Source organism: Hevea brasiliensis, chromosome 17, assembly GCF_030052815.1.
Source record: "Hevea brasiliensis isolate MT/VB/25A 57/8 chromosome 17, ASM3005281v1, whole genome shotgun sequence".
Taxonomy (NCBI): Eukaryota; Viridiplantae; Streptophyta; class Magnoliopsida; order Malpighiales; family Euphorbiaceae; genus Hevea; species Hevea brasiliensis.
In genome coordinates, this window is record NC_079509.1 from 46131364 (window position 1) to 46145945 (window position 14582).

The 14582-nt window shown below is 30.0% G+C and overlaps 1 protein-coding gene across 1 annotated transcript; it reads left to right on the plus strand.

The window, feature by feature from the left end:
• Nucleotides 1–2217: 2217 nt before the first annotated feature.
• On the plus strand, nucleotides 2218–3567 carry LOC110655612 (vinorine synthase-like). The gene has a single exon (XM_021812004.1). The coding sequence runs from the start codon at nucleotides 2218–2220 to the stop codon at nucleotides 3565–3567; it is 1350 nt and encodes a 449-aa protein (XP_021667696.1).
• Nucleotides 3568–14582: the final 11015 nt, after the last annotated feature.

The following is a 14582-nucleotide window of genomic DNA, read 5'->3' on the forward strand; positions in this document are numbered from 1 at the left end:
TAAATTTTTAATTATTTTATTTAATTATAAAAATTTAATAATTATATATATTTTAAAATTAATAAAATAATTTAAAATATGCTATGAAAGTAATCACATGGAGTTAAATAATTTACTTTCTTTCTCTCTCTCTTTTATATATTTAATAATTTTTAATTTACTTTAATGTTATTTTATTTTTATTTATCTTATTTTAGTATTCATTTAATAAAGACATATTTTTAATTATATATTAAATGCTATATAAAATGAATTATGAAAAAATGAAATGAAAAAAAAATTTATCATAGTTATGGTAAACAATAAATTTATATTAATATCCAATTTTCATTATTTTTTTGATATTTTTTATAGTCTTTAATAAATAATTAATATTATTAATTTAGTTAATATTAATCATGTTATATTATATTATTTTCTTATTACTTAGAAAAATTAATTAATGATACAATTTCTATAAATTATAATTAAGTTATTAATTCCCTAATTATGTATATGTAAGTTACAAATTATATAATTATTACATTTTAATATCATAATAAGTAGCTATTATTATTATTATTATTATTATTATTATTATTATTACAAATGTCTAAAAAAGCTTAATTTAATTAGAGATAGAAAAAACTATAAGTTAATCATATTAATTTATTAATTATACTCAATGAACACACATATGCTAATTTATGTATATTTCATGTTCGCTTTCTGATGAAGAGGTTGTTCAGATTTTATAAAAAAAAAATCAAGAAAAGATAGGATTTTAAATTTGTCACATTTATAGTAAGTAGCAATTTTTAATTAAATTTATTGATAATAATTTTTCTATATTTCTTAAACAGCTGTAATATATAATTATTATATAATTTTATTTTTAAATATAATTCTTAATTATTTTGATTTTCTAAATTTAAATAATAGAAAAAATATTCATTATTAAATATAATTATCATTCATTATAAGTTTCTTATATTTTAATTTAAAAAGTCAATGACAGTTATTTAAAGGAAAGTTAAATACTTTTGAACACATTTATTGCAATTAAATTTAGTATTTAATTGCTACTAATTTGACAACTCAAGACATTTAATTTTAAAATTCAACTAATATTATAATGATTATCCAATTATTACTACAACTAAAAGTTTAATTTTCTTTAAAATATCTGCTCTAAATTAGAATAAAACATTTTTGAATTTTTGTGAGAAATTAATGATTAAATTTTTTTTTAAACATGTCGAATTATTAAAGGTAATGCCTATCCATTAATTTTTAATTTTTTAAAAGAGAAAAATCAATATTAAGTATTTTATATATTTTTTAAATAGATATAATATAATTACTAAATATAATTATCACATGTTATTATGTTCATAATTTTTAATTTAAAAAATCAATTACAGTAAAATTAAGACTCATATTTACTTTGAAGAAAAATTAATATTTAAAAGTTTTTTTCTCTTCCTTTTATGTATTTAATAAATTTTAATTTACTTTAATTTAATTTAATTTTTATTATTTTAAAATATTTTATTATTATTATATATAAAGAATAATTTATGGCCATTAAAAAAAAAACTTATGATTATTAAGTTCATTGATTTGAGAGCAATCGTTAACTTATTTAATTAAAATTTATTGTTAACATTTTAGTATTTTAATATTTTAAATAATAATATTAAAATTTTATATATATATATATTACCGTGCATAGCACTGGTATTCCGCCAGTGATACATTTATGCACATTTTTAATGGCAATATTAGATAGGACTTTAATTTAAAGCTAAATAAAAAACACAAAATTTTTGTGAAATAATAAAATAAAATGATAAAAATAGTATTTCACAAATTGCCAATGAAACTGAATAAATTAAATAAACCATGTTGTGGCAAAATATACCACATTTTGGAGAAATATTTTTATAAGTCACATAATTTAAGAAAATAAATTTTCAATTTATTATATATACTTAATAGCCTACTATATATAATAAATACATAACATGAAGGGGAAAATAAATAAGAGAATAGAAGCGGTAAAGCCATAATGAAGTTTCATTTAATATTCGAATTGATAACTGCCTTCAGTTTTAATCAATTCTCATTAATTAATTAATTACCCTTCAATCTTCATGATAATATTATATGATACCAAGTCAGATCAATGAGAGGAATATCAGCCAAAATCTACAGGAAATCATAAGAGCAGAAGCCATGGCCAAGGTGGTGAAAATTGACATTATGACAAGAGAAATCATCAAACCATCTTCTCCAACTCCTCAACACCTTAGATATATCAAGCTCTCTCTTCTTGACCAGTTAAATTTTGCAATGTCTACACCAATACTTCTCTTCTACCCTGCAAAATCTGACAAAAATAGCAATATTATTCATGCCATTAAAGAAAAATCCCAAAACCTAAAATCATCTTTGTCAAAAACTCTCACCCTTTTCTACCCACTTGCTGGTAAGATTAAAGATTATTCCTTCATAGATTGTAATGACTATGGGGTTGAATTTGTTGAAGCTCAAGTTAATTGCCCTATGTCAAATATATTCCAACACCCAGATAGTTCTCTGCTTGAAAAGTTGATTCCTGTTGATCTCAATTCCAAAGAAACATTCACTGGTGCTGTGATTCAAGCCAACTTCTTTGCTTGTGGTGGATTAGCAATTGGAGTTAGCCTTTCGCACAAGATAGCAGATGCAGCCTCCTTAGGCGCATTTCTCATGGCCTGGACTGCTTCATCTCTTTCCATGGAAACCCCAACTACGGTGCTACCACATTTCGTATCCGATACTATAATTCCTTCACCGGTGGATTCATTAGCCCTACCACCACCTCCACCACCACCATCGACCCTGGAGATGACAACCAGGAGGTACGTGTTTGATGCCTCCAAGGTCTCCATGCTCAAGGCTCAAGCTGCTAGTGCAAGCCTGCAACAACCAACTCGCGTTGAAGCTTTGACAGCATTCCTCTGGAAATGTTTAATGACCGTATCAAGATCCAAGTCGCCAGGATTTGTAAAAAAATCTGTTCTGGTTCAAGCTGTGAACATGCGAAAAAGGCTTTTACCACCATTGCCTGAAAACTACATCGGAAACCTTTCTGGGAAATTTCTTGTTGAATCGAAGGATACAAATATAGAGCTGCAAGATTTGGTTGTTCATCTAAGAAAAGGGTTAGAGCAGGTAGGCAAAGGAATTGAAGCAATGGACATAGAAGCAATTCTGGAGTTTGCCAAGAGGTTTAGAGAGTTGCACAATAGAGATGATATAGACATGTATTGCTTCACAAGTTTGTGTGGATTTCCATTATATGAAGTGGATTTTGGGTGGGGAAAGCCAACATGGGCAATTGTTACGAATTTGGTGCTAAAGAATTATGTGGTGCTGATCGATACGAGGGATAGAAAGGGAATTGAAGTTTGGATGTCACTGAGCAAAGATGATGCGCCCTTGTTTGAAAGAAATAATCAAGAGCTACTTGCATTTGCATCTATAAATCCTAGTATCAGAATTGCTGACAAAAATTTTCCAGCATTGAATTCAAGTTTGTAATTTCTAGTTGGAAGTTGATGAACATAAGATCAGCAATACCCCTTTTTTTTTTAAGCAAAAAAGTGAGAATTGTACTAAATAATACTAGCTTTAAATTAATAGCTTGATTTACTTGGTCTTGTTTAAATTTCAGAATTGATCTATCATTTTTCAGCTATAATCTACAAATGTTGTTAAATTAAAATAGTGATGTCTTGATCTATGTAGCACGGAAACAGAAACGCGGACACGGGGAAACGCGGAAACGGACTCGGAGAAACGGCATTTTAAAAAATATAGGAAACGAAAACGTGGGGAAACGTGTAAATATAAAAAATATAGGGGTATATTTATAAATAAATAAATAAAAATATATATAGATGTTCAATAATAAATAAAGTCCAAATCAACATTTAAATTCAACCATAAAAATACGTATTTAGAAGTTTCATACTTATAAGAAATAAATATTAACTACAACACATTCAAATGTTAAAAAGGAAAAGATAATGAAATTTATGACATTTCCTCAACTTCATTGTCTTTCTCCTTCTCCATGCTTGTAGTTGCATTTTCATCAAATAAAACAGACTTTCACTCTGGTTCATCCAATGAAAGGTTGACAAATTCAAGGACTCTCACATCTTCCATTCTCCCAAATTGATCACCACCAACATCCCACAATTTTGTTTTCTCATCATAATATTGGGAGGAGTTTCTCGATAGAAGACGAAAATTATTATGGATAAAAACTAAGTCCTTTGCACGTTTTGGAGTTAATTTATTCCTTCTACATGAATGAATGAAGGAATAAATACTCCAATTTCTTTCACAACAAGAGGAGGAAGTAGGTTGTCCAAGCACTTTAAAAGCCAACCTTTGAAGTAAAGGTGCATTAGAACCAAAACATGCTCACCATTTCCTAGGATCTGCAACATACATACTTCCAATAGAATCAGGATCAGCTAAAGGTCCACTTTTCAAAGAAAAATTTGCAAATTCATCATTTGCACTAATTCGCTCATCTTCATTAGAAAAAATCCTCCTAAAGCATTTAATTCTTTCAGTTGATACTTCTCCATCCATATGAGGAGGCACTCTACCTTCTCCCTCTTGAAGCCATTTTTCACTATATATAAAATCTTCAAAAATAAGAAAATAAATTCAGAAAATAATAAAAAAAAATTATAACAAGAAGATGAGTATGTAAGTTAGAAATTTACCTCGGATTTAATGAATGAGCTAAATAATGAAGGGGAGTGTTACTCTTTGCCCAACGATCAACAAAAATTTGATGAACCACATAATAAAAAGGAGAAAACCCATCTGCTTGCTTTCCTTCATGATAAAAAATAACTTGCTTCACCTTTTCAATCATAGAATCCCACAACTCATAAACCAAATGAAGGCATGGTTTGTCTGTGTCACAAACTCTGATCATGTCATAAATGGGCCTAGTAAAAGCAATTATGTAATCAACCTTTTCCCACCAATCCTCATCTACCACTTTATCACGAACAAACCTAGCTTTGCCTTGGTCATCTTCTCGGTATTGTGTTCATTGATCACTCATAACCATTGCTTCTAAAGCACGCCTAATAAGTTTAAATCTTTTAAGCATCATAACAATAGAAGCAAAACGAGTGTCAGCAACTGAAAGCAATTTCAAAGGGCTAAACCGATTATAAATTGCAAGCCTCATGGAATGATTCATTATAAAATTCTTGATTTGCAAAGCATTCTCATGGATTTCAGTGATCCAGTGACACACATCATAAGTTTCTTGATTAGTTTCCAAATTTTTTGCTGCACATATATTCTTCAAAGCAAGATTAAGAGTGTGCACAACATAAGGAGTCCAATAAATATGTGGAAACATTAATTCCCTCAATGATTTCTCCAGCACCTTTACAATTGAAGCATTATCAGTAATGACTTATACCACTTTTTAATGACCCACCTCATTAATTACTTCTTTTAGCAAATTAGCAATAAATTGCTTATCTTTCACTTCACCAGAACAATCTACAGATTTGATAAACATGGGGCCAGACTCATAAACAACTATAAAATTAATCAAAGGCTTCCTCTGGGGATCACTCCATCCATCACTCACAATACTAACACCCTTTTCTAGCCAAGTGCTTTTAATTGGTTCAAGCAACCTCTCTACATTTGCTTTTTCTTACTGAAGTAATGTGGTTCTCAATTTGTTATAACCAGACAGCACATAACCACCCAAAACATGATTTGCAGCAAAAGAATAAGAACTCACATAATAAGGATTTCTAGCAAAATTAAAAGGTAGACCCCCAGTGTAGAATATTCTAGCAATCTCTGCATCTAATTGAGCTTTAGTTTGTAAGTCAAAAGCTCTACCAAGAGGAGAATCATTAACTCTTCTTTTCTTCAAAGCTGCTAAAATACTTGGTTCAGTTATATTCAATGAAGGAACAGAAGTTATACTAATAGGCAAAGAAACTCGCCTAGATTGTGAATTGGTAATTTTATTTGTTGCCTCATCCTCCTGTTTCCTCATTTCAGAAATATTATCATTTATCACTTTTTTACACACACCAATCCCTTTTTCAGTGATTTTTAATAAATGAGCTCTCACTCTAGTTTAAGTTCCTTGCTTTTCTTGTTCACAAAAATACCCTCTCCTTCTCCAGTTTTCTCAAGTTTAGTTACATATCTCCACAAAGGATTAAATTCTTCCTCCCTAGTTTTTGAAGAAGTGGCACTAGTGCTATTTGTTTGGGTAGAATTAGAGTTCGAAGAATTCATTCAAATATTGTCCTATCAAAACGACAAAAAGAAAATGCAATTTTATACAATTTACAAATTATTTAAACAAATTATATACTAAGGATTAAAGCAAAATGCAAATTATATATTAAAAGATTAAAGAATTAAATAATAGAATTGAATAAATTGACTATAAAAATTATTACGAAAAATTTTAATATATAATATAACGATACATTAAAACAAATTATATTGAACACATTATATATAAATTATTACAAAAATATAAAATATATTAATATAAAATACAAATTTTGAATGTTGGAATTTTTTTTATTTATCATTAATTAGAATTTAAACTTGAAATTTTATAATTTTAAAAATAACTTTAAAAATATATTTACATTTGTCCTTAATGTCCTTCAAAATGTTGATTGTAAAAAAGTGGCAAATCTTGAAAATTTTTAGTGAATTTGGGAGAAATTTTTTTTATCTTTCTTTTTTTAAAGAAAAAATATTTATGATAACTCCTCAAATTTGGTTTGAGAAAAATCTAATTATGAAATATACATTTAGAGAAAAAATTTGATATTAAATATGATAAATTTATGATTAATTAATGGAATAAAATTGTAATTAATTAATGAAAGTTGCTTAATAAAATTATTTCACAAAGAAATGAGAAAAGGAAAATAATAAATTAATGATAAGGAAAATAATAAATTAAATAATAATAAATTAATAAAATCCCAATATAAACCTAATACTTCACATTCACAATCGGGAACAGAAAATAGGAAAGGCCATCGTTACCTGTCGACTGTCGTTCCTCCCTTCGGTTGCTGCTGCTTCTTCTTCTTCTTCTTCTTCTTCTTCTGTTGATAAGGATGGAGAGGGCATATCAAAAAGTGAATATGGCAGATCAGAGTGAAAAGAAGAGAAAGGTGTTGCGATCCTTGCCTGCGCTGCGAACTGTGATACTGCCGTTGAAGGTCTGATACTCCCTTTTTTTTTTCTTTTTCCTCTTCTTCCTTTTCTATTGATCTTGATGGTGGTGAATGTTGTGAAGTGATCGATTTTAACCTACCTATTTTCTTTTTTCTTTAAAGAAACGCGTTTCCGTTGCCGGAAACGCGTTTTCGATTTCCAATATTTTCGGAAACGGCTCGGAAACGTTTCCCAGGCTTGTCAGGTCATTTCCTCATCGGAAACATTTCCGACAATGGGAAACGTGACTCAGTGTCGTTTCCGTGCTTCATAGGCCTTGATTAGTTTTTACATACAAAATTAAATAATTTATATATTAACTATTTATTTTTTGAATGATTAATCTAAAAATATATTCTCACACCTAATTTATATGCACATACATTTTACACAGTTCATTAATTAAGCTCTTTAAAAATTTAAATTTGTTGTAACTTTTAATATTTAATTAATATCATAATTAATAAGGTTTATATATTTATTAAAATAACTTAAATTATTTATTAACTATTTATTAAAATAACTTAAGTTATTTATTGAAATTAATTTGAAGTAACTTATATTTCTATTAAAATTATTCTCATTCCTAATTTATATATTCATATTTTTTTATTAATTATAATATAGTTTTTATCAATTAAATTCTTAAAAAATTTAGATTTACAATCTCACAACTTTAAAAATATCCCTAAGATAAAACATAACTTTAAACACAATTCCTCACATTACTAACTTTGATAACATTTTATTTTCTTTCTTTTTCTTTATAAAAAAATAAATTAAAGAAAATTATTTTTCTTGTCAACAAATGCAAATATTTTGTAAATCTAAACTTGGATCTATAGCCGGATGGCAAAAAGTCTATTTAAACCCTTTAAGTTATATGAAATAATTATATAAGTTTTTAAAGTGTGTTGAGGTCTAATAAAGCCCTTCAACTTTTTTAAAAAATATCAAATAAGTCTTTCTAATTTTTAAAAATAAATCAAATAAACACCTTTAGACAAATAAGTTCTTTAACTTTTAAAAATAGATAAAAAGGAACCAATTATAATTTATCTCTAATATAAATCTAGCCAAAGTATAGGTCCTCATAAGTAATTTTGTGTATCTAATTTGTAACATCTTAATGGATATTTGTTACATGTTAGAACACATTAGTAAGTTGTTCTTTATCAAATGATTTAAGAAACTTTTCTACATAAATTATGGCAAAGATGATGAGCTCATAGAAAAGCTTCTAGAATCATTTGGTAAAAAATAATTGATCAATCTATTTCATGATACAGTATATATTTACTAGGATATTACAAATTAGAAATACATAATTATTGATGAAGACTCCATACACTAAAAGATTTTTGTGTCAGTATTGACTGAATTTATATTAAAGATAAATTATAATTTATTTTTTTTATTTTAAAAATTTAAGAATTTATTTATCCCTACAATAATAAAAAAATTTATTTAGTATACTTTTATAATTTAAAACACTTATTTTTTTTTAAATTAAAAAATTTAATCAAATTTTAAAATATTTTAAAAATTTATATGACTACTTGCAATTATTTTACTGCTGAAATTATATCTTTTGCTTATCCCAGTAACATGGACTATCCAGATGCAAAAAGACAAATTCAGTGGCGCATACTGAATTCAATATAAGACAAGATACGGTACTAATAATAATAATAATAATAATAATAATAATAATAATAATAATGGCTGCTTGGATTTATTGAATTAGAAAACGAGCAGAGCTGGATGCATGAAAATAGGGGTGTGCAGTTCTCGGTTTAAACTGAAAAATTGAACTGAATCGATTAATTCGGTTTAATTGATTTGGTTTTAAAATTTAATCGGTTCGGTTTATAATTTTGATAATTTCAGTTAATTGGTTCGGTTCGGTTATTTTCATAAAAAAATTAAAAAACCGAACCGAACTGAAATTATTAATATATATAGGAAATAAAAAAAATCGAATCAAATTGAATCGAACCGGATCGAATCGAATCAAAATCAAAGAAAATCGAACCGAAACTAAAGATTTTGGAGTTTTGATTTCTATTTTTTTTGTTTTTATGTTTTTATTATTTAGGTTTAATGTTAAAAATATGAAATTTTATAAATTTCGATTTGATCGGTTTAAAATCAAATCGAACCGAAATTTATCGATTCGATTCGGTTCGATTTTTTTATCAATTGGTTCGGTTCGATTTTTAAAATTTTTGATTTTTGATTTTCAATTTTATCGGTTCGGTTCGGTTCAAAACCGAACCGACCGTTTGCACACCCCTACATGAAAAGAGATATAAATCCTGAACCGATATCTGATCACATATGCAAAATGGATTTGACGGCTCTTAATATTGCTCCTGATATTTTTGGCATTGATTGAGTCAAGTTAAGACTTTTCTCTTTCTCTCTTTCTGATTAATTGCATTTTTAGTTTTCTTTTTTAATATTTTTCTTATTTAATATTCGTTTGTCCTTGCATTTAGTTGAATTTAAAAAAAATTATAAAAAATATCAATTTTCAGGTGTATAAAAATGGTAATTGTACATGACATTGCACAGGTATTTTTATTTAAGTGTTCTTATTTATTTTATTTAATTATACAATATCGTTTTATTTCGCAACAACAAAAATATAAATAATGGAAATTTAAAGTGGGCAAATGACTATTCTCCAAAAATAAAAAAGGCAAATTACCTAAAGAAATCCAAATCTTTGGTTTATTTTTTATCTTGGCAAATTCTTTCAAGTCAGTTAGATGGGTCTAAATAGAAAAGTTTTTGTGACCCTAAAGTATTTCTTAGTAAAAAAAAAAAAAAGTGTTTGAACTAGAGATGACAATTGTTCCCGAATCTGATTCGACTGGCACTAATTAGTTTTTCCTGACCTCGCTCGATTTTGATATTGTGAGGCAGAGACGAGGAGAAGGTTTTCTCACCTCAAATCTCCATAAGCCTATGATTATGTTAAGGCACCATTTATGATGAATATTATAAACAAAATGAAGAACTGGTGAAGGATGTGCCAGTAGTTAGGGAGGTAAATGTGGGATGGGAGACTAAGATTGGCCAGTGTTTGGGGGTGGTAGGAGTTAAAGAAGAAGGTATATTGGTGGACGGAGGATTAGGAAAGGAGTGTGTTGAGAGAGTTTGGATATGCATTGTAAACGATGTGAATTCTCATGAAGTTGAGGATTAGTGAATGAAGCACAAAGTAAAGGAGTTGGAAATATTGGAGGTTTCTTAGTTTTAGGTTCTTTAGTAATTGAAGCCCAAGCTGCTATAGAAAAATCTGAATTCATTGGGAAGGCTATGGATCATGCTTCCAAAGAAACTTCTTTGTTTGGTGCTTCTCTCATAAAGCATGGTCTCAATGATGAGAATAAAAAAGCCTGGACAATCACTACTTTGTCCTTGGCTGATCTTGCTTAAGTTGCTATCCCGTATAATATTGTTCGCATTATAATTTAATTTTATTATTTTGGACTCGAATTAATTAATGGATTTAAAATCGTAAATTAAATTGCTCAAATAATTTGGCCTGGCCAATGGTTTAATTTAGTAGAAGACTAGAAATCAATGTGCAGTAATTAATTTAGAGCTAGAGAAGTTAAGGTGGTTACCTAAAATTAGTGGATAGTTGCCTGAATCAAGGATAATGGAGATAATGGAGCACAATCTATTAGTCTTAGTCTTATGAGATCAAGCTATAGGAGATAATGTGTGGTTGCAAGTGGTTATGTAGGTTGCAGATAGTGGAGAGAGTGATAAAAGTGGTTACAATTTTGGTGGGGTGGACAAGTATCTAAAGACAAAATTGTATGATTTTATTAAGAAGACTTGGTGCAGAAAGCTTATGCATTGGGGGTTATTTCTTGATGCCACCAAGCAATCCAACTCTATAAATAGAGCATCAAGACTTCATTTCAAGGACAACATTAGCCAAATCAAGCTCAACAGACAATGCCTTAGTTTAGTTTTCTCTAGTTCAACCTTTTCTTTACATTTCTGTCAGTCTTTTAATTTTTTGGTCTAATATCAGTTCAATTCAGTTTTGTTATTTTTCAATTCAAGCATTCTGTTTACAATATTTCTGAAAATATTTACATTTTAACAATTTTTTCAGCTTTCAATCATTTTATAGCTTTTCTGTTCGTATTTCAATTCTTGCAAATCTATTTTTAATTTCAATATCAGTTTATTTTTCAATGCTCAATTTACATTTCCTGCAAATGTGTCACAACCCGATCCCATGGGTCCGACCGGCACTAGGACTTGGGTCAGCATAAGGTCCCCAAAGCCCGTAGTAAGCCTAACTATTCTCTATCCTAATTTCAAGAAATCAATCGGACAGAATCCTGTCATAAACTGGACTACCTAATGGAGAGTTTTTGGCTCACCTGACCTGTGATCACAAAATAAAATCATTTGGGGAGCTTAGCTCACCCTTACAATCATCAATAATTCAATATGATCACTGGAAGCTTGGCTTCCTCATCCACATAACCCATTCAATCCACAAATCCACATATACAGAACCAATAAGTTATAGATTTCAAATAATAATCTATTATAGTCCCAAGTCAAATGAAATATCCTCTAACACATGCGGAATTCTAAAATTTTCAAATTTACAACACAAACATAGATAGAACATCTAATAAACCAGCAAGGTAGAAAGCAGGTTACACACAAGAAAGAGTCCTCCTGTGGCCTAAAAAAATAGGTGAACAGGAGTGAGCGTTCAACTCATAGAGTAAAATATTGATTTTGCATATAATTTCTATAACTACCTAAGTCTACATCCTTAAGAATGAATGCAACACATTCACACAGTTTAAACAGGTCAAGTCATAATCACATCAAAGGCAATATGGAGCATTCACGCATCCGTGTGTCAATCTATACTCACATATATAAATATGGAAGCTAATCCCCTATAATGCTCTCTTAGTTCCAAGCTCTGCCAGTGAGATCAACTCAAAGCTGGACTTTCTCTTGGTATCCAAATGCGGGGGCCAGCGAGATCAACTTAAAGCCATGCCTACCCCGACTTATCCATAATAAGGATCGGGTTTCAGTGAGTCAAGCTTTAGCCATGTCTACCCATCCTATCCATATCCATACACATAACTCATACACACCAACTCACACACACAGCTCCAGATTGCCATAAAGCAACAACCACAACAATGTCATCAAATACAAGTGCAATACAAGGCATGCCTAGCAAATAACTATGTACATATATCTATAAGTAATGCATGAACATGCCTTGAATACATAATAATAATATTGAAATTATAAGTAAATCAATATCTATTCACAGTACTGTCGCAAGGTATTTTGCGATCGCCTGGACGGAAGCTCTTCACCGAAGTGGGAGAAGTGAGGAGTCGCCATTTTAATTTTGAGGGAAATTAAAGAAAACCATTTGTGAAAATGAATTTAAAAGAAACCACTTCGAAAACAGAGATTCTAGGTTCGGGGTCCATATACGAGTGGGGAAGGTATTAGGCACCCCGCCTTGTCCCTCAATAAAGGTAAACAGATTTAATGTTATGCTCTTTCATAAATTAAAAGGATAATTAGGGGGTTGGGATAGTGATGATATTAATCCTTTGTGCAAAACAAAGGAATGTTTGATATTTCACTTATTTTGGATGCCCAGGAACACAAGTTCGTGAGAGGGCCCTTTAGTGAATAGGTGTTAAATAAAGTTATCTTGCATATTGGAGTTGTGTTATTTTAATTTTGATTTCATTAAGAGATCTCGGATAAGAAGTTTCTACCGATCTCTAGATATGTTTTATCAAGAGTTTTAGTTGGGAGATTTTGGATAAGAACTCTCCTTCGATCTCCACATATTTTATAGAGGTTTTGGTTGAGAAACGGATAAGAACTCTCCCCCGATCTCTTTGGGTGTTTGGTTAAAATTTTGATGAAGGATCTTGGATAAGAACTCTCCTCCGATTTCTGCATTTTTTATTTGAATGAGGATCAGGTAAGAACTCTCCCTCGACCTTTTTGGTTCAAAATTTTAAATGGAGGATCTCAGATAAGAACTCTCCTCCGATCTCCATGTTTTGTTTGAATGAGGATCAGGTAAGAACCCTCCCCCGACCTCTTAAAGTGTTCGGTTTAAAATTTTAATGAAGGATCTTTGATAAGAACTCTCCTCCGATCTTCGCGTTTTTATTTGAATGAGGATTAGGTAAGAACTCTCCCCCGACCTCTTAAAGTGTTCGGTTAAAAATTTGATGAAGGATCTAGGATAAGAACTCTCCTCCGATCTCCGTGTTTTTGTTTAAATTAGAATAGGGTAACAACCCCCCCGACCTCTTAAAGTGTTCGTGACATAAGATCGAACTTTTCACCGATCTCGTATATGACTACCTTGTTCAAACTCTTTGGCTGGCTACATCCGATCTCTCTCAGCTACTAGTCTGGGGTCTTATCTCGATTCCCGCTCTATTATGCTATTTCCTAAACTCGCTTAGTAGCCTGACCTCATGACTTTTCTCCTGATTTCCTATTCATTCTTTGATTATTTTTACTTATCCAAAAGAAACTATCACATTAGGATATTGCTACTAAATTACCTATAAGTTACCCGCAACTAGAACGCCTATATTCGAAGGAAATAAAACTAAGAACAAATAAATGAATTGAACTTATGAATGGGAAAAGTAAACTCAAGAGAATAAATATCGGCCTGAAGGATCTATGTGGGATCTTTAGTATAACTGGATTTAATGAAAATTTCGAGAATAAAAGCAAAGAAAGTAAAACGCGAGCGTTCGGTAAAATGAAAGTTTAGGCACTTACCTGTGTAAGGTCGAGGCTATCAAACTGACTCTGGAGATCACAAGTATTGTGGAGTTGAAATCTGGTGATACAAGGACTAGTACTTACTTCGAGATTGCCAAAAACCAGGTTAAAGTGCCGTTGAGCCAAAGCGACAGAAATCGGGTCAAAATGAGATCAAGCTGAGAGAATAATGTGTTGATGTTGGGGTGATGAAGACGAGACTGAATGGAAATGGTGTGGTAGAGCGATGAACAAACTGAAAATGAAGGATTTCAGGGTTTGAAAACTCTATCAATGGAGATACTCGAGAAAACTAGTTTCTGAAGTTTTCTCAATTTTCATGCAAGCTTAGAATGGCAAAGCAGCAAGACTGAATTAAATTTCAGAGCCTTTCCACTATAATCACCACCACCTTTTTTTTTGTCCGTCCCCTCTACAGTATTGCATGCAGGTATTTATAGGGAACGGGTACTACT

Bases quoted from the DNA above. Each gene is read 5' to 3' on its own strand.
- LOC110655612 (XM_021812004.1), top strand. From the start codon at position 2,218: ATGGCCAAGGTGGTGAAAATTGACATTATGACAAGAGAAATCATCAAA.